Source organism: Dreissena polymorpha, chromosome 1, assembly GCF_020536995.1.
Source record: "Dreissena polymorpha isolate Duluth1 chromosome 1, UMN_Dpol_1.0, whole genome shotgun sequence".
Taxonomy (NCBI): Eukaryota; Metazoa; Mollusca; class Bivalvia; order Myida; family Dreissenidae; genus Dreissena; species Dreissena polymorpha.
The window spans coordinates 182,196,257-182,213,506 of NC_068355.1; the positions used below are offsets into that span (position 1 = coordinate 182,196,257).

General features: G+C 35.8%; 1 protein-coding gene across 1 annotated transcript; it reads right to left on the reverse strand.

The window, feature by feature from the left end:
* Window positions 1-12,910: 12,910 nt before the first annotated feature.
* On the reverse strand, window positions 12,911-15,457 carry LOC127864200 (uncharacterized). The gene is made up of 4 exons (XM_052403908.1): window positions 14,948-15,457; window positions 14,509-14,695; window positions 14,001-14,246; window positions 12,911-13,628 (listed from the first exon to the last, which is right to left on the reverse strand). Exons 1-4 carry the CDS (start codon window positions 15,191-15,193, stop codon window positions 13,138-13,140), a joined length of 1,170 nt encoding a protein of 389 aa, XP_052259868.1. The 5' UTR covers window positions 15,194-15,457; the 3' UTR covers window positions 12,911-13,137.
* Between the last annotated feature and the right edge of the window lie 1,793 nt (window positions 15,458-17,250).

Consider the following 17,250-nt stretch of genomic DNA (forward strand, 5'->3'; position numbering starts at 1 on the left):
TCTAGAAAACTCCCTGAACATGCACTCAAAAACAATATCACTTCTGTTACTTATAATCCTATTTATAATGCTTAATTTTTCCAAATTTCATGGTTTATCGCGCTATTTTTCCCAATTTCACGGTTAATCGCGCTAATTTTCCCAATTCAAAATGCACAGGCTGTAACAAATTAAAGCAAAAAAAAATCACTGCATGCACATTTTGCGTAACACTTCTAGTTTGAAACGTAACTTAATTAAAACTAACTTTCACAACAACAAAAACTTGGCATTTACGCAACAAATATGGGGTGGTGTTTCACTGATGTAAATACAGGGTGGTATTTCATTAGTGTAATTATCAGATGATAATTCACTGATGTACATGTAAATATGGGGTGGTATTTCACTGATGTGAATATGGGGCGGTATTTCACTGATGTATATTTGGGGTGGTATTTCATGGAATTATTCACAGAACAGTTTATTTATAATGATAGTGTTAAACTTAATGTCAAATAAAGAATGTGTGTTTTTGACCGAATAAAGTTAGTTTATATGGTGAAAAAATTAAGGGCCCAGAAAACAATTAACCAATCATATTTGTCCTGCTATGGTATTAGTGTTTTTTTTGTTCAAATTTGGGTCCGGTATGGGGGCCCATTCCATATTGAAAGAAGTATATATTTTCCCGAATGGGACCTACAAATTCCCAACTTGTGTGTCCGTTATAAAGTATTTGTTAGCATGAAATTAACACAATTTTAGTACATAAGACGTGATACTTCTCAAATCAAAGTTAACCAGCCCCATTCTCAAAATAGTGAACAAAACACTGGGTATATTTAGCACAAACATCTTGTCGGTTATAATTTTATTGACAGTAGTCTCATTTAAAGACATTTACTTGTAAAATGTATTTTTAGCAAGGCTGTTTTTGGAGAAAACCCGAGCTATTGTCTTAGCCAGCTCGTCCGACATCCGACGTAGGCGTTGTGCTAAAACATTAACATTGGCTCTAAAATCAAAGTGCTTCCACCTACAACTTTGAAACTTCATATGTAGATGCACCTAGATAAGTTCTACACGCCACACCCATTTTTGGGTCACTAGGTCAAAGGTCAAGGTCACTGTGACCTCTAATATCAAACTTTAACATAGGCTCTAAAATCAAAGTGTTTCCACCTACAACTTTAAAACTTCATATGTAGTTGCACCTTGATGAGTTCTACATGCCACACCCATTTTTTGGTCACTAGGTCAAAGGTCAAGGTCTATGTGACCTCTAATATAAAACTTTAACAAAAACGTTAATATTGCCTCTAAAATCAAAGTGCTTCCACCTACAACTTTGAAACTTCATATGTAGATGCACCTTGATGAGTTCTACACGCCACACCCAAATTGGGTCACTAGGTCAAAGGTTAAGGTCACTGTAACCTCTAAAAAAAAAAAAAATTCTGACAAGCTTTCGCAGCAGAGCGTGGCGTTCGTTATGTGGCGCTCTTGTTTCAACATGGCGATACCATCACATTTACTGGTAATGAAACACTTAATTATTGAATACTTCAATCCCAAATTGAATAATAGGGTTGTTTACCTAGTTATTGCTGTTAAATTAATAAAAGGACTTTGTATTTCCGTGTCAGATATCAAGAATGTGTTTTCAACTTGTAGGTGGATCATGCTCAAACTTTCACAGCTAAGGGACATTAGTGTGCAAATAATCGTAAAAACATGTAAAGACAACCAGTTGTGTCAGAATTGCCCATTGTATGATTTTCAATAATATATAAGCCCAAATATTGTGTGCACTCAATTTCTCCTTAAGTTTGCACCAAATGTTTGTAAAAAACTTACACAGCGTAATTTCTTGTTTGCCTTTGAAAAACCAAGATTAATACCACGTTTTTTGAAGCAAGTTTTTTTAGGTACGATAAACCTGATAACTGCTGCATCCGTGCCGAGAAAGACTCTTTATTAATTTGAATGACTTGTGTTAATTTCAATCTTTTGATTAATTTTGGAAAATGAATTGCGTGTAATATTATGCAATTGCAAACAACTTTAGTGCCTTCAGCGCTTTGATTTTTCTATGGACTATATAGGCCTTGAAAGTGTGTACTCAACTCCTCCTAAACTGCTGAGCCGATTTTGCTCACACTTTTATAGTAGAATGACCTTAATGTAAATATAATTATATAGAAAGGAATGTGTGCTATGACCTGTTTTAGCAGAATTTTGTCATTTTTTATTATTTTATGGGCCCACTGAGTGGGAGGAATTTAGCAATGTACTTGTCAATCAAACTGTCCATCGTTCTTCCTTGATAACGTCCGTCTTGAAACTTATGCTGTGTATCTCTTTTGTTTTATAGCTACTGGATAGATCTCTTTCAAACTTTCACAGTTGGATGGTTTTTATATGCATATGCTTGTAAAGAGGTTTTAACTGAAACACTTTTTGGCAGAACAATGGTCCTTGTTATCCCCCGCAAAGGCTGATGGATATAGAAATCGCCTTTTCCGTCCGTTAGTCGGTCAGTTTGTCCATCTTTCTGTCACAAAGCTTGTTAGGGCTATATCTATGAAACTATATAAGATATCAACATGGGTGTGTAGATATCAATGAGAAGAAGTGCCATGCACAATACACATAACTCAAACTTTCTTCAATAAGTTATTGCCCTTTGTTTGTTTCCGTATCATGTAACATTTTAGCCATTTATCGCAGATGCCATGCAAGATTTCAACATGAAACTTCAGGGGTGTATCAAAATTAATTAGCAGAAGTTCCATGACTAAGAACCATGACCCTTCACTTTCTTAAATTAGAGTTATTGTCCTTTGTTGTTTTTGTGCAATGGAATTTTTCATGGTTATATCTCAGATATGATAATTCATGGATTTGAAGAAAAAAATGAAAAGAAGTTACATGGACATAACCATAATCCTGCATTTTCTTTACTCATAGTTAATGCCATTGGCTGTTTTTGTATGATGTAACTTTTCAAGGCTATATCTCAGATACAATACCATATTTCAACGTGCATGTTAATTTTTGGGTCTTAAGATTTCAATGAGAGAATATATAAACCAATTTCCGTACCATACACTTAATTATTATTTATGAGTATACCTTTATATCAAAGGATTTGCACCCATCCACACCACAATTTATTTGGCTGGGGAAACCAAGTGCACGAATCTGCTAGTTGTTTTGGTTAACTCACCTGAGAACAATGCGGTGAGCTATGGTACATGTAGTAGCTGGCCCAGCGGCGTGTCGTCTGTTGTAAGAGGTGAGTTGTCAATTAGCTTTAAAGGACAATTCCTCCAAACCGCTAAGCGTATTTCACCAAATATCACATATTTAATAGTTGTTATGTAACATCATCAGTGGTCCTTTATAGTATGTTGGTCAAATCTTACACAGGGACCACTTTATCTACCTGCTTTGACCAGGCAGGTGTCTCTGTCAGAACGATCTCAGACAAGAAAGCGGTTGACGATAGTCGGTGTTTACTTAAGGCAGAGGTGGAGGAGGAAGTGTGCAGTCTGCAGCAGACAGGGAAATATCCGGGAGTGAACATCTTCCTTTCTGAGCGGATTAAGCACTGATGAAAAGTCTAAATGATTTTAAAGAAAATAATTTTGATGTGTGGAGTGTTGGCAGAATTATGACTAAAGAATATATATTCTCAAAATTTGGTTTATGATTTCCTCTTTTACTACTGTGTGAAACTTTCCCTAACTTTCACAGTATAATGTGTATATGATCGTAAAGAACGGAGTTTTGACAGCAACCAATTCTTTGCTGAGTTATGGCCCTTTGTGTTTTTTGCCATTTGTAGAAAAAAATAGTGGATTTGTTTGCTTTCCGATCATAAACCACATTTCTAGTTTCTTTAGTAGAATATATCATAATTGTACAAATATTTTCTTTAACTTGTGTACTCAACTCTCCTTTAAATGCTTAAAGAAATGTACTCAAAGTTTGACAACTGAAGAACCATCATATTAACATGTATAGGTGATTATAAAGGAAAGAATCATTTTTGCCGACCAATTTTTGCAGAGTTACGGCTGTTTGATATATTTTCCGTTGTTGATTTATATATATGAGCTAGGCTCTGTACAAAGGGAGTTTATTGAATGTGGGTAAACTGTCATCCCAGGGATGACACTTTCCGCTGCAATAATATTTCAAGAAAGTCTATTCTTAGCAAAAGTAAGCTTCTACGCACATACATTTTAACTCCTTTTTACATAGCACGGCTCATATATAAACTCCTTTAAATATTGGTACTGTGTAGTAATGTTTAAGTATTCAATATAGTAAGATGATTTTTCGGTGATATTATTAATTTGATTAGAGGATTTGCCTGTGTCCAAAATGTTTGACATCATTGTACATGGCATATCAAGTTCTGTATGATATGGACTGAAATCAACACCTAATTGAGTGTTACATAATAATTAATTTATTGGTTATTTTCTTAATTTCATTTTACATAATTGTTATCTAATATTTGGGTAGGAATGTCAGAATTAAGTTTTGAAGACTTCAGCCTGATTAGCAACATTTCTTTCCAGGGAATTTTAAAGCAAGCACATATTCAATTTATTGAACCTTTTAGTAGGAAACTGTGTTATTGTCCATTTAAAAATCTAATTTAATAATTTAACATTCAGACTGATGGAAGATGTTTTGTAGAAAAGATTTAAGTGGTTTAGTACAGAGACATGTTTGCACACTTCACCCTCTAATTAATGACTAAGAGTGTCCTCCTTAACAAGGAAGATTTTAGGCTGGCTTATCTATTGGCTATGATAAATATTCATCTGACACGAAGTGATTTCTGAAGGAAACACTCAGATAAACACTAACGTTATTGTGACTATATACTTAAAGACGTATTTTGTGTATGAAAACCATCAATGTTTAAAGTGTGTTAACTAAAAGATTCAATTTGTACACTTACTATACAATGTTAAACAATCTCCAGAAATAATTTGTATAAACTAGTCGTAAACTACAGTGAATAAAAATACATCAATGTGCTTAGTTATCTCCTAATCAATATATGACATTATAGTACTAACTTTTATATGACTGCCAGGGGTTTTTATCTGATTTTGGGGAAAGGGTCTGGCCTTTTTTGAGAGGAATAAAATCGCGCGAAACGCCAGATTTTGGGGGAAAAAATCACATTTTACAAGCATATTTTACTGTTTTTTTAAACAAATTCAAGGAAACAGAAAGTTTAATTATGCAATATTTTTCTATTTTCTACACTTGATCAGGTTGACTTATATATAAAAAGGTTTAAAAAAAATAATTTTTTTTGGAGGGGGAAATGAAATCTAGGGGAAAATTAACCAGCTGAGGGGAACAAAAAATCGGAGGGGAAAGGGCCGATTTTCGGCGGGTCACAAAGAAGGGAAAAAAACCCTGACTGCATATACAATTGTTATCATTATTAGCTCATCTATTTTTTGAAAAAAGATTATGAGCTATTGTCATCACCTTGGCGTCGGCGTCCGGTTAAGTTTTGCGTTTAGGTCCACTTTTCTCATAAAGTATCAAAGCTATTGCATTTAAAGCGGTGTTTTCATAAAGCTGCACATTGTGAGTGGTGGACGTTCAAGGTCATCCTTCAAGGTTAAAGGTAAAAAAAAACACAATTATTTTTTTCAAAGCGGCGCAGCAGGGGACATTGTGTTTCTGACAAACATATCTCTTGTTTTTTTTTAAACATGGTTAAAAACAAAAATATTTATTTTAATTATTTTATTTTTGAAATACTGTCCAACCATCCCACCCAAGAATCCCCCCCAAATTTTTTTTTTTTTTTTTTTTTGCCTTTTTTGTTCATTTTTGGAAGAAAATGTAATAAATAACCACACCCCCACACTATACACCTCTCTCCACTCCATCCCTCCCTCCTTTGTGATTGAAATTTAGATAGGTCCCTACACCTTTAAAAAGAAAATTGATGAGCGGTCTGCACCCGCAAGGCGGTGCTCTTGTTTTTAAATTGATGATGCTTGTCATACACATACATCAATATGAGCAATTATTTCTAATTTGCCTTATGAACCTAGCTTACAGATGCATTTGGTCCAAATTTTTAAGAGGTCACCGCCGTGGCGTACTAGATATGGTGTCTGCCTAGCAACCGAGAAGTCACGGGTTCGATCACCACTGTTGGAGCGTTCTTTAGATCTACACAATAAACACCAAGTACTGGTTCTAGTCCCAGGAAACTGACTCGAGAGCGTTTCAAATAATCCTTAGGCTTTTGATGCAATCGAGCTGAAATAAATACGGAATATTACGCTAGTCAATTGTTCCAAGAGTTTGTATCACTCGAATGGCTTGTGTGATGACGTATCACACGAGAGGCGGATCCTCGAGTGTGATGCAAAAAAGCACAAGCCACGAGAGTGATACAAACTCTTGGAACAATTGACTAGCGTACTATTCTTTTTATTATATACAACAACTAACGAAAACAGTTAACAATTGTATTTTTACTTTAACAAAATTGACAAAACAATGACTAAAACGGTACGCCATAGTTTATTTAGGACGCGTATGAATACAGTTTATGTAAATTAACGTGTAAACATTCGAACCGGGAAAACGCAGGTTTTCGACACGCTTACCTTAATGCCATCGTTAATCCAATGTTTATAACAATTAAGTTGACAACTTTAATCCGATGTTTATAACAAAAACGTTGAAACAATATGCACTTCCACTTCCATTTTTTTTAAGTCTTTATCGAAACTTAGTTTAAACCACACTATGTTATTGTATTCCTATCGAAATATACATTTATGCATGATAAACACACACTCGAAAATACGTTTTGAATTAGTTAAATGTTTTTAACAAATAGTTTACTGTTAAAAAACACCACGTCCGACAGGTCCTTAAATTCCATAGAGTTTAGATAAAACTATTTTGTTTCGTCACAGAAATGACGTCACACGATGAACTACGTAATATATTTCGTAATATAAAATATTTCTATTTTCGGTGCGCGTAATGTGACGTCATTAAATGGGTAGAAGTAGTCCGGCTACTATAGTAATACGGAATTGGAAACAGCGAGTAGTGTAATATGGGATTTTTTATTTCATCGATTGATACAGCCTGTATTTTGTTAAAAGCATTAAACAGGTATATTATAAATAGGTTTAAACTAAACTCCAATGTACATCATCGTTATAAAGTTTGCTTTTACTTGTCCTCATTCTACCATCATGGGATCACCAGTTCACAATTGTGTCACAAAAATGTCACAATTTTGTAAATGCCCATGATATTTTACAAAAACATTGTTTTTTTTTTCATATATATAACCAATGTTTAGTCCATTTTCACAAAACTTGGTCAGAATGTATACACTGAAAATACCTAAGCGAATATGAGTCAAATTTGTACAAATGCAAGGCCACCTGGTCAAATCTAAGAAAAAAACAACAACATTTGTTCACTCTGGAACAAAATGCCTTGATACCATTCTATAAGTCACATTTTTTTTACTAAATCTTGATGAAGTCAAAGCGCTAAAGGCACTGAAGTTGTTCCCTATGCACACTTTAAGACGCAACTCATTTTTAGCTCCACTGGCCAAAGGCCAGCGGGGCTTATGTCATGGTCCTGTGTCCGTCGTGTGTGCGTGCGTGCGTCCGTGCGTGCGTGCGTTAACTTTTTCTTTAAACATCTTCTTCTCCTAAACTACTGGTCCAATTCTGATGAAACTTCTCAGGAATGTTCCTGTGGTGAACCTCTTTCAAATTTGTTCAAATTATGCCCCTGGGGTCAAATTTGACTTTGCCCCTGGGGGTAAAAAAATTGAAAATTTGCTTATATAAGGCCTATTTTGTGCAAACTTTATAAATCTTCTTGTCAAGAACCATTGGGGCTAGGGCTACCAAACTTGGTATGTAGTGACATCTTATAGTCCTTTACCAAGTTTGTTCAAATTATGCCCCTGGGGTGAAATTTTACCCCGCCCCGGGGGGTCAAAAAATTGAAAATTTGCTTATATAAGGCCTATTTTGTGCAAACTTTAAAAATCTTCTTGTCCATAACCGTATGGCGTTGGGCTACCAAATTTGGTATGTAGTGACATCTTATAGTCCTCTACCAAGTTTGTTCAAATTATGCCCCTGGGGTAAAATTTGACCCTGCCCCGGGGGGTTAAAAAATTGAAAATTTTCTATATAAGGCCTATTCTGTGCAAACATTAAAAATCTTCTTGTCCATAACCATTGGGCCTAGGGCTACCAAATTTGCTATGTAGTGACATCTTATAGTTTTCTACAAAGTTTGTTCAAACTATGCCCCTGGGATCAAATTTGACCCTGCTCCGGGGGGTTAAATAATTAAAAATTTGCTTATATAAGGCCTATTTTGTAAAAATTTTAAAAATCTTCTTGTCCATAACCATTGGGCCTAGGGCTACCAAATTTGGTATGTAGTGACATCTAATAGTCCTCTACCAAGTTTGTTCAAATTATGCCCCTGGGGTCAAATTTGACCCCGCCCTGGGGGGTCAAAAAATCGAAAATTTGCTCATGTAAGTTCTATTTTGTGCAAACTTTAAAAATCTTCTAGTCCATAACCGTATGGCTTAGGGCTATCAAATTTGGTATGTAATTACATCTTATAGTCCTCTACCAAGTTTGTTCAAATTAAGCACCTGGAATCAAATTTGACCGTTCCCCAGGGGTCACAAAATTGAACATATGCTTATATTGGGCCAATTTTGTGCAAACTATAAAAATCTTCTTGTCCATAACCATTGGGCCTATTTCTATCGAATTTGTTAGGTAGTGACATCTAATAGTTCTCTACTTAGTTTTTTCAAATTATGCCCCTGGGAACAAATTTGACCTTGCCCCAGGGGTCACAAAAATGAACCTATGCTTAAATAAGGCCTTTTTTGTGCAAACTTCAAAAATCTTATTGTTCTTAATTATAGAGCCTAGGGCTACTAAATTTGGTTAGTAGTGATATCAAATAGTCCTCTACCAAATTTGTTCAAATTATTCCTCTGGGCTCAAATTTGACCCGGCCCTGGGGGTCACAAAACTGAACATATGATGTTTACTAATGGAGATTACTGCGGCCGCTTGGCTGTGACCAACAACAACATCAGCATCTTGTAAACATGAGATTAAACCTGTCATTTAGTGCCATTTTAGGTCAGATGGTGACTGCTTACAAAGGCGTTGAAGTATGAACATGTGTTATGAATGTTTTTCTTATAAACTTAAAAAAAGTCGGATTTTATTTAAATATGTCGAAAGTGACCATATATCCGGATGAAAATATTTTGGATGACATGTTAATTTCATGTCCTTTTTAGCTCCACTGGCCATAGGCCATAGGGGCTTATGTCATGGTCCTGTGTCCGTCGTGTGTGCGTCCGTGCGTTAACTTTTCCTTTAAACATCTTCTTTTCCTAAACTACTGGTCTAATTCTGCTGAAATTTCCTATGAATGTTCTTGTGGTGAACTTCTTCCAAATTTGTTCAGATTATGCCCCTGGGGTCAAATTCGACCCTGCCCTGGGGGTCACAAAATTACAATGTCCTTATATAAGGCCTATTTTGTGAAAACTTTCAAAATCCTCTGGTCTATAACCATTGAGCTTAGGGCTATCAAATTTGGTATGTAGAGACATCTTACAGTCCCCTACCAAATTTGTTCAAATTATGCCCCTGGAGTCAAATTTGACCCTGCCCCGGGGATCACAAAAATGAACATATGCTTATATAGGGTCTACTTTGTGAAAACTTTAAAAATCTTCTTGTCCATAACCGCAGGGCCTACGGCTACCAAATTTGGTATGTAGTTTAATCTAATAGTTTTCTACTTAGTTTGTTCAAATTATGCCCCTGGGGTTTAATTTGACCTTGTTCCGGGGGTCACAAAAATGAACATACTCTTTATATAACCGTGGCCCGCGAAATCTTTCCGCATTTTACACTGGTAGATTCTGCCTAAGCATTTTTAAAACGAGCGATATTATTGGCTGTAGTTTCTTCCAATCTTCCAATTAAAATAGATTTCTTAAAATGTGTTTGGTATTTCTGAGCTGATTCGTTTGCACGTTGCGAAACGAAAATTAAAGGTATGCTACAGCGACAATATCAAGTTGCTTTGAACAAGATTGAATTATAGTATAGTTGCATTTAACCAAAAAATTTACGGAAAAAATCCGACGTTTTACCTGCGAAATCGGTCATAAATAACACTCTTTATAATACCTGGACGGAAATTACCGGAAATTCTTCCGGAAACTAGCGAGGAATTCATTGGTACGGTGACGTCACTCTAAGGACAACTCCAAACAAAGCAAAATGGCGGACAGCGACAGAAGCCGATCAAGCGATAGAAATAGTTACATTTCCGAGTCGTTTACTGAAGATGAGATGTCTGATGTTGAAGAAAATGCACAGCCATATCAGTTTGAACCGATATTGAGAAGGAATGAGGAAGATCTCGGCGATAGACGACCTGACTTGCCAGGCGAACAAGTGCCTGAAGTGGAAATCCGACGAGGCAACTCGAATTGGTACGTTAAATTACCGGTGATTATGCGTTTTTCTTACTTGCCGAACTTACACTTGGTAGCAAGTTAATTATCGAAACATCAACTGCAATCTTGATCCGTTATAAAAGCGTACCTCGTTTGATAGTTATGTTAAAATAGAAGTAGAAGGTGTATCACCGTGATTTAAAGTGTTTAATTTATTTTTATATTTGGTGTTACTTTTACTCTCTTATTATTTGAATGCAATACAGTAACGTATTGTATTGGTACAACATTTTATTAACAACTGCTTGTGAAACAACATCCAAAACTAATATGGATTTCACAGTGATTTATTTGTGTGTATGATTTTGATTTCAGGTGTCTTTGTTCAAACTGCGCAGCCATGGACAGTGAGGTGGAGTCAGTGTGCTGCAGAGAGGTGGAGAATGTCGACATGAAACGTGACAGCTTCAACAGTGAATCACAAGAAGCCCTCCAGTGCATCACAGAACACCCAGGCTTCCGGACAGTCTGTCTTAACAGTATGTCCTGGAAACGGCCTACTACCAGTATGTCCAGCAGTATGGGCAGATGCATCACCAGGCTAATGAGTAAGTTTTTATAATTGTTGTTCCATTAACAACAAACATTTGCTTAAGCTTATTTTGATATCATTCGTTGGAATCTGTTGGTGGATCGTAAATAGGATCATACAAATTGTATAGCTTTAATACTCTTAAGTAACAATTACTATATTTGTTTTTCTATTTTTTTCAGGCGCATGCGGTATATTGGTTATAGGCAGCTTGCAAGGTGGTGCTGGGGTTTTCTTGGAAAAGAAGTACGTGTTGTACTCCCAGCTTGCTGCGTCCAAAGAATAAGGGACCAGTTTCCATCTGTCCAATACAGAGGCTTCCAATGGTAAACTTAAGAATGAGAACATCATTATCCTGTAAAATTGTATGATTTTGTGAATATTTATTTAAATAAAATTGTAGAGTATTTTAATTGTTATTTTTGTCAGAAACAACAACCACAAATAATGCAATTGTTTGTAATGCAATGTAAGCAACAAAGGATTATTTGCGCTCGATTGGTCATTGTCGTCTCGGGTACTACTAACATGTAACCCGGGTACTCTTTAGTATACTAACATGTACCCCGGGTACGGTAAATATACTAAAACGTACCCTGGAAATTTAAAGCTTAATCGAACGTTGTCGGCTATTTTTTTAAATTAAATATATTCACATTTATGTCAATTCCCTGTTAAATGGCCTCTATATTATTGAAACTCATACTCACAAAACATGTTGATACAGTTTTTTAAAAAGAGAAGTTTGTTTGAGATAATCGGTAGCGCGTTTTACGACATAGGATTTTAGGCTGAAATACAACTCGGGTACAGTCTTATATCGACCGGGTACGATTAAGTATATTTACCGTACCCGGGGTACATGTAAGTATACTTAAAAGTACCCGGGGTACACGTAAGTAGTACCCGAGCCGACAATGACCAATGGAGCATTATTTGCCTTAAAAGCCGCCACGAGTCAATATCTTGAAACTGACATTAAAGTATCAGCAGTTACATTTGTTATTATTGTGAATGCTTAGCCTTTTTTTAATTATCAGTTACCTCTTCAAAATTATATGTGTCAATAATTGGGCTTAATATGCTATGTGCAATATTTTTCCTCTGGACTAATGTCTTTTGTATTCGAAATTTCAACGCATTAAATATTGAGAAAAAATATGTATTTTTTCCAATCACCAATCGGATACAAGTATCAGTTTTATCGGTAGCCTACTCCTTGAACCAGAAGACTGCCACGCAGGCTCAATTCTCTATACCGGGGTACTTTCTATCGTTTGCTTCAGAAATCAATTTCAAATGTAATTGTTTGATCATGCTCATCTAATGTATTTCAGAGAACTTGAGGGCTATACACTTGCAGTTATTATATTTAAACATACATAAATTATTTTGGTGTCTTCTTTTATGGCCATTTTTGACCTGACAAAACCGAAATATATTAATAAATTGAAGTTTGAAATAGCTTAAGTATTCTAAAAATATAAATGAAAATAAAAAAGACTCCGTTGTGATCCTGTGAACCCTGTTGAACAAACTTGAGTATCATGTTAACACTGTATTTGTTAAATTTCCTAATAGATTCATTATAGGAATTCAAAATCTACTTAAGATTCTTCGAAAAAGTACCATGTATATGCATTGGACATGGACAACGTTTAAATTTTTAAACAATTTTATTCAGTTATCAAAACCTTGAAGGTCTATTTGACATCTGTGCTCATATGAATGTACACATACGGCTACAACAGTAACAACTAAGACCGAAATAATTTGTGTGTAGTATTTATCAATAAGCAAGCAAATGAAACAAACAACGATTACTATTTCTATACAGTACCTCAACAGCACTTCAGGCAATGAGCTTATAGAAAATCTTTGCACTTACAAACATTCAGAGAATTAATAGCACCTACAAACATTCAAAGAATAAGACACAAATATAATGTTTAAAACTAGCTGTGTGTGTGCACCAAGAATGCCTTTTGACACCACTAACACACTAGTAGCATAAACGCTTAAACCGCCTTGCCACAACTGTTTGCAGTTCCTCTTCTGTCGGTCTGCGCTTGCCATTTGTTAATTGAGGTGGAGCAGGTGTTGCCATCACTGTCGGTTGGTTCGATTCACATATTTCAAACACCATATTCATGAGCTTGTCCACATAATGAAACGTTTGGTCAACCATTGTTGGTTTCATTGAGAAATTATCCCCACTCTTGTATTTTGGAAATACAACCACATGCTTCTCTGTCCCGTCCGTATTTGTTGCCACTTCTCTGTGGACGTTTTCATTAAAATGAAGTGCTGCGATAATCTGCCTACAGGCTTGCCCAAGATATGAAAAGCTCATCATCTTTGGGGCAAAGTGATTAATGGTGGCGTGGAAACTTTCCAGTGTAGACGTCTGGTAGCCAGTTGACAGTTTAGCCACATCTGTGCAAAGGCGCTTGCTGAGAACTATCTCCTCAACCTTCACAGCTGCTTTGCTTCCTGAAAAAGGGTTTAAAAAGGTCACCAAAATCTTAGTTAGAATATATTTCAGGTTTTCACTATTTTAACTATGTCACAACTAGAGGGAAGGAGAATTTAAAAGGCATCAGCATTATCGAGTGCTTTGGCGATATATCATGGGACAAGGGAACTTCCAAGTACATGTACAATTAAGAATGAGATGCTTCTGTTATGGTTTATGTGCTATAAACATCTTCAATAAGATCTATTTACATGAAGTTTCGTGTTCGTAAATATTTTTAAAGTTTTTGTCCGGACACAATTTGGGACAGCTTACAGACAAGCTTTATCCTATAGTCTTGTACTTCAGAGATCATTTAATTTAAAATAACCTCTTTGATAAAAACAAACCTGGTTTCAACCAATCCCTATTAGCGAGCTCCTCATGTTGACAGTCGGTGAAGGGACCATCATGGCCATGATGGATGTTCTGTATGTGGTTGGAGACAGACTTCCACTTGGACACGATCACCGCCCCATCATCATCTGAAGAGGAGGCTGCTGCCCAGTACAGATGGTTCGTGATGCTCTTTATCCACTTGAAAAGTTGATCACACTCTTTCTGCTTTGACAGGGCAACCAGCTTCTTCTTGACAACTTAAACACATTCAAACAATACCACATGCAGTTTCATGTGAAATAGCTTAAAAAGAAATAAAAATGCTGTTGATTAAATTGTTTTTTTTTATGTCTTACAGTGAACTAAATGTAGTGTATACTCTCTATGTGTTGACTATATCAACTAATCCCATTTAATAAGAAGTACACCATAACACAACTCCAGCCTCATTCAACTAAAGCCTCTTTTCAAAAATGATTATGAATAAAAATCAGATGAAATAGTTAAAATCCTGGATACCTTTAGCCACATGCCAGACGTCATACGAATGCTTGATCTCATGATGGTTATCTCTCAACCATTTTTGTATCTGCATGTGGCGATCTGTTACTATCTCTTTTATTAGTATCCCCATCTCTTGTAAGGCAGTAATGCCTCTCTTCAATCCTTCAAGTTCCATGTGGTAGCTGGATGACACTTTGTTGCTCTGAATGTCAATTAATAACAAATTAAATTCCAATGAAAAATAAATGCGGTATCACAAACAGAACAATTAACATGATATATATCTATTAAACCACTAGTGTTTTTGTTTTCTGTGTCTTGTAAAGCATGACCTTATTCTGAAATTTGGCACTGAAATAGGGAATCACAGTAGCAAGAGATATATAATTATTGATAATTTAATCTAATCAATGAAAACCTGGTATAAAACATTGAACTAAGACCAATGTCTAACCTGCACTAAATGAAGGCCTATGACATGCCCAGTTGCCATGTCAATCAAGCTATAGGTTCCATATTTAGCGCTGTGTCCAGGGCTGTCACATCTGCCATCGCCAGCTAGTGTGACACTCCTGCCCTCTTCCCTGATGGCAGTCAATGCAGGGGATGTATGGTCTTTCCAAACAGCCTCCACAGCTGGCCACAGGAATGATCTTTGATGCTGGAAGAATGTGCTTATCGAAATGCAAAGTAGGTTCATAAAAGAAAAAAGTCTCAGCACTTTTGTAGGTGTGTAGCCAGCAAACAGTATTGCTGCACTGAGAAGCAGATTCCCAGCTGGAATGTCTTGCACTTTTGGCTGGGACTCCCACCGCCGTTAGTAGCCACATTCACACGTCTGCCTATGTATGAGCCTATTCGTTGGCTGATGTGTCCTGCTGCAGGCAACCGACATTGAAGGCACGTCTTGAACAGCTCAAGCAGGTTCTCTTCAAATACTAAGTACTTGTTCTGCTCTCGGACATCAGTTCTGAAATAAAACAGCATTTTGCTCAAAATCTATTGCAAAGAATTATATGTAAAAACTCATAAAATTTAACATGTTACTAAAATACCCATGTACATTTCTGTATAAATCATTAAATAATATCAATTTAGAATTCAAATTTGTTCTCTAAATGTGTAAGCAAATTTAAAAAATAAATAAACACATTATAAGAAGTTTTATTATTTAAACTACTGGAGACTGCTTTTTAACCAATTTTTCCGACGGACAAAACTGATTATTATTAGATTGGCGAATGTGAGATTTTCAAATCATTTTGCACATTTGTTATCCATCATGGGACGGTGTGTAGCACGAAAGAATTACGTCAATATCTCCAAGGTCAAGGTCGCCACGACTAAAAATATATTCATTTTGAAACAAAGGGGGTTAATTATAAACAATCTGTTCAGTTTGAGTTGTCTCCCTTTGTCAGACTGGTTTTGTTACTTTGTCCCTTGTTTCAATTTTAGTTTATAAGGTGAACACCACTTAGCATGTGAATTACTTTGTTACTTGTTCTTGATCTGCTTCTGTGCTGCACGTCTAGTTTAAGTGGAAGTCAGGGTCAGCAGTTACATCATCCATAACCGGCTAAAAAAAACAGACTGGAAGGAAGTATCAATTGGGTTGCTGTAGGTAGTGGGCGGTGCCTTCCTTGGTGTTGACGTAAGTATAATGCTCTGATCCGAAGACAGTAACTTGCACTGGACACCGACTGATATGCAAATGTTTGTGGTCTGGCACTGGACCCCAACCGAAGCCATCTTTACTGCATGCTTGCCAAGAGTTTGTGTACAAAAAGAAGCTGGATCTTATACAATTTCCTTGAAAGTAGGGTTCTAACTTATATGAAAACAACAGTATAATATCACTCCAAGTTAATATATTTTCAAATGTATGCTTATCAACTTCATATTTTTAGTTTCTGATATTTCCTTACCTTTTGATGCATGCCTTTAACGTATTTTAATATTAGTTTGGCAACCCTTTGCTGACGTCTGCTTCTTTTGCGGGGCTGTTACCTGTATGAAAACTATACGTTCTACATAAAAAGTGTTTCTTCATGCCGCTGCAATTCTTATTCACAATTAAAGTGAGATTTAAATATATATATCAATCTGTAATATTTTAATCACAATATGTTGAAAAAAACAACACCAAATTATAGAACAGGGTGGTGTTGCATTTCATTAAATCTAGCTAGAGAAAATATGCATTTCACAAAATCAACCATTACATTCGTGTTTCAGAACAATCGGAGCGTATTTGATGAATAAGATGTGAATCCTAAATATAAGTTAATAGCGACATGTTACCATTAAGAGCAATAATGATCCATGTTACCATTTAGAGCAATAATTATCCGTGTTACCATTTAGAGCAATAATGATCGGCGTGGTCTGTTTATCTAAATATAGTATCACAATGTAGTACATGCATGATACATGATGCAATGACTGTCTGTACACAGTACAGTAGAGTGTAATTTCCAAATTAAATAGTTTGATTCATTGAATTTTTTGGACACATGTTCTTCTGAAATGTTCTCCTACTTTATACTGCACTGTATAAATATAAAGTTTTAAGAAGTGACTTTTTGTTCACCAAACATTTGTAAAGATCTTGCATACACACTTATAACAGCCATATACATATTAGTGTTTTCTTTCGTTTCGCTTGATTTACTTTTCTATAACCAATTGTGGCAGGACATTTACAATCAGTAAGATGCTTATAAAAGCAAACAAATACATACTAATAATTAAATA

What these genes read in the sequence shown, in the direction of transcription:
- LOC127864200 (XM_052403908.1), bottom strand. Translation starts at nt 15,193, where the DNA reads ATGAACCTACTTTGCATTTCGATAAGCACATTCTTCCAGCATCAAAGA. An exon ending in TAGGCCTTCATTTAGTGCAG is followed by an intron (nt 14,696 to 14,947) that starts GTTAGACATTGG and finishes ATTGACATTCAG; the next exon opens with AGCAACAAAGTGTCATCCAG. An exon ending in TAGGGATTGGTTGAAACCAG is followed by an intron (nt 13,629 to 14,000) that starts GTTTGTTTTTAT and finishes ACCCTTTTTCAG; the next exon opens with GAAGCAAAGCAGCTGTGAAG.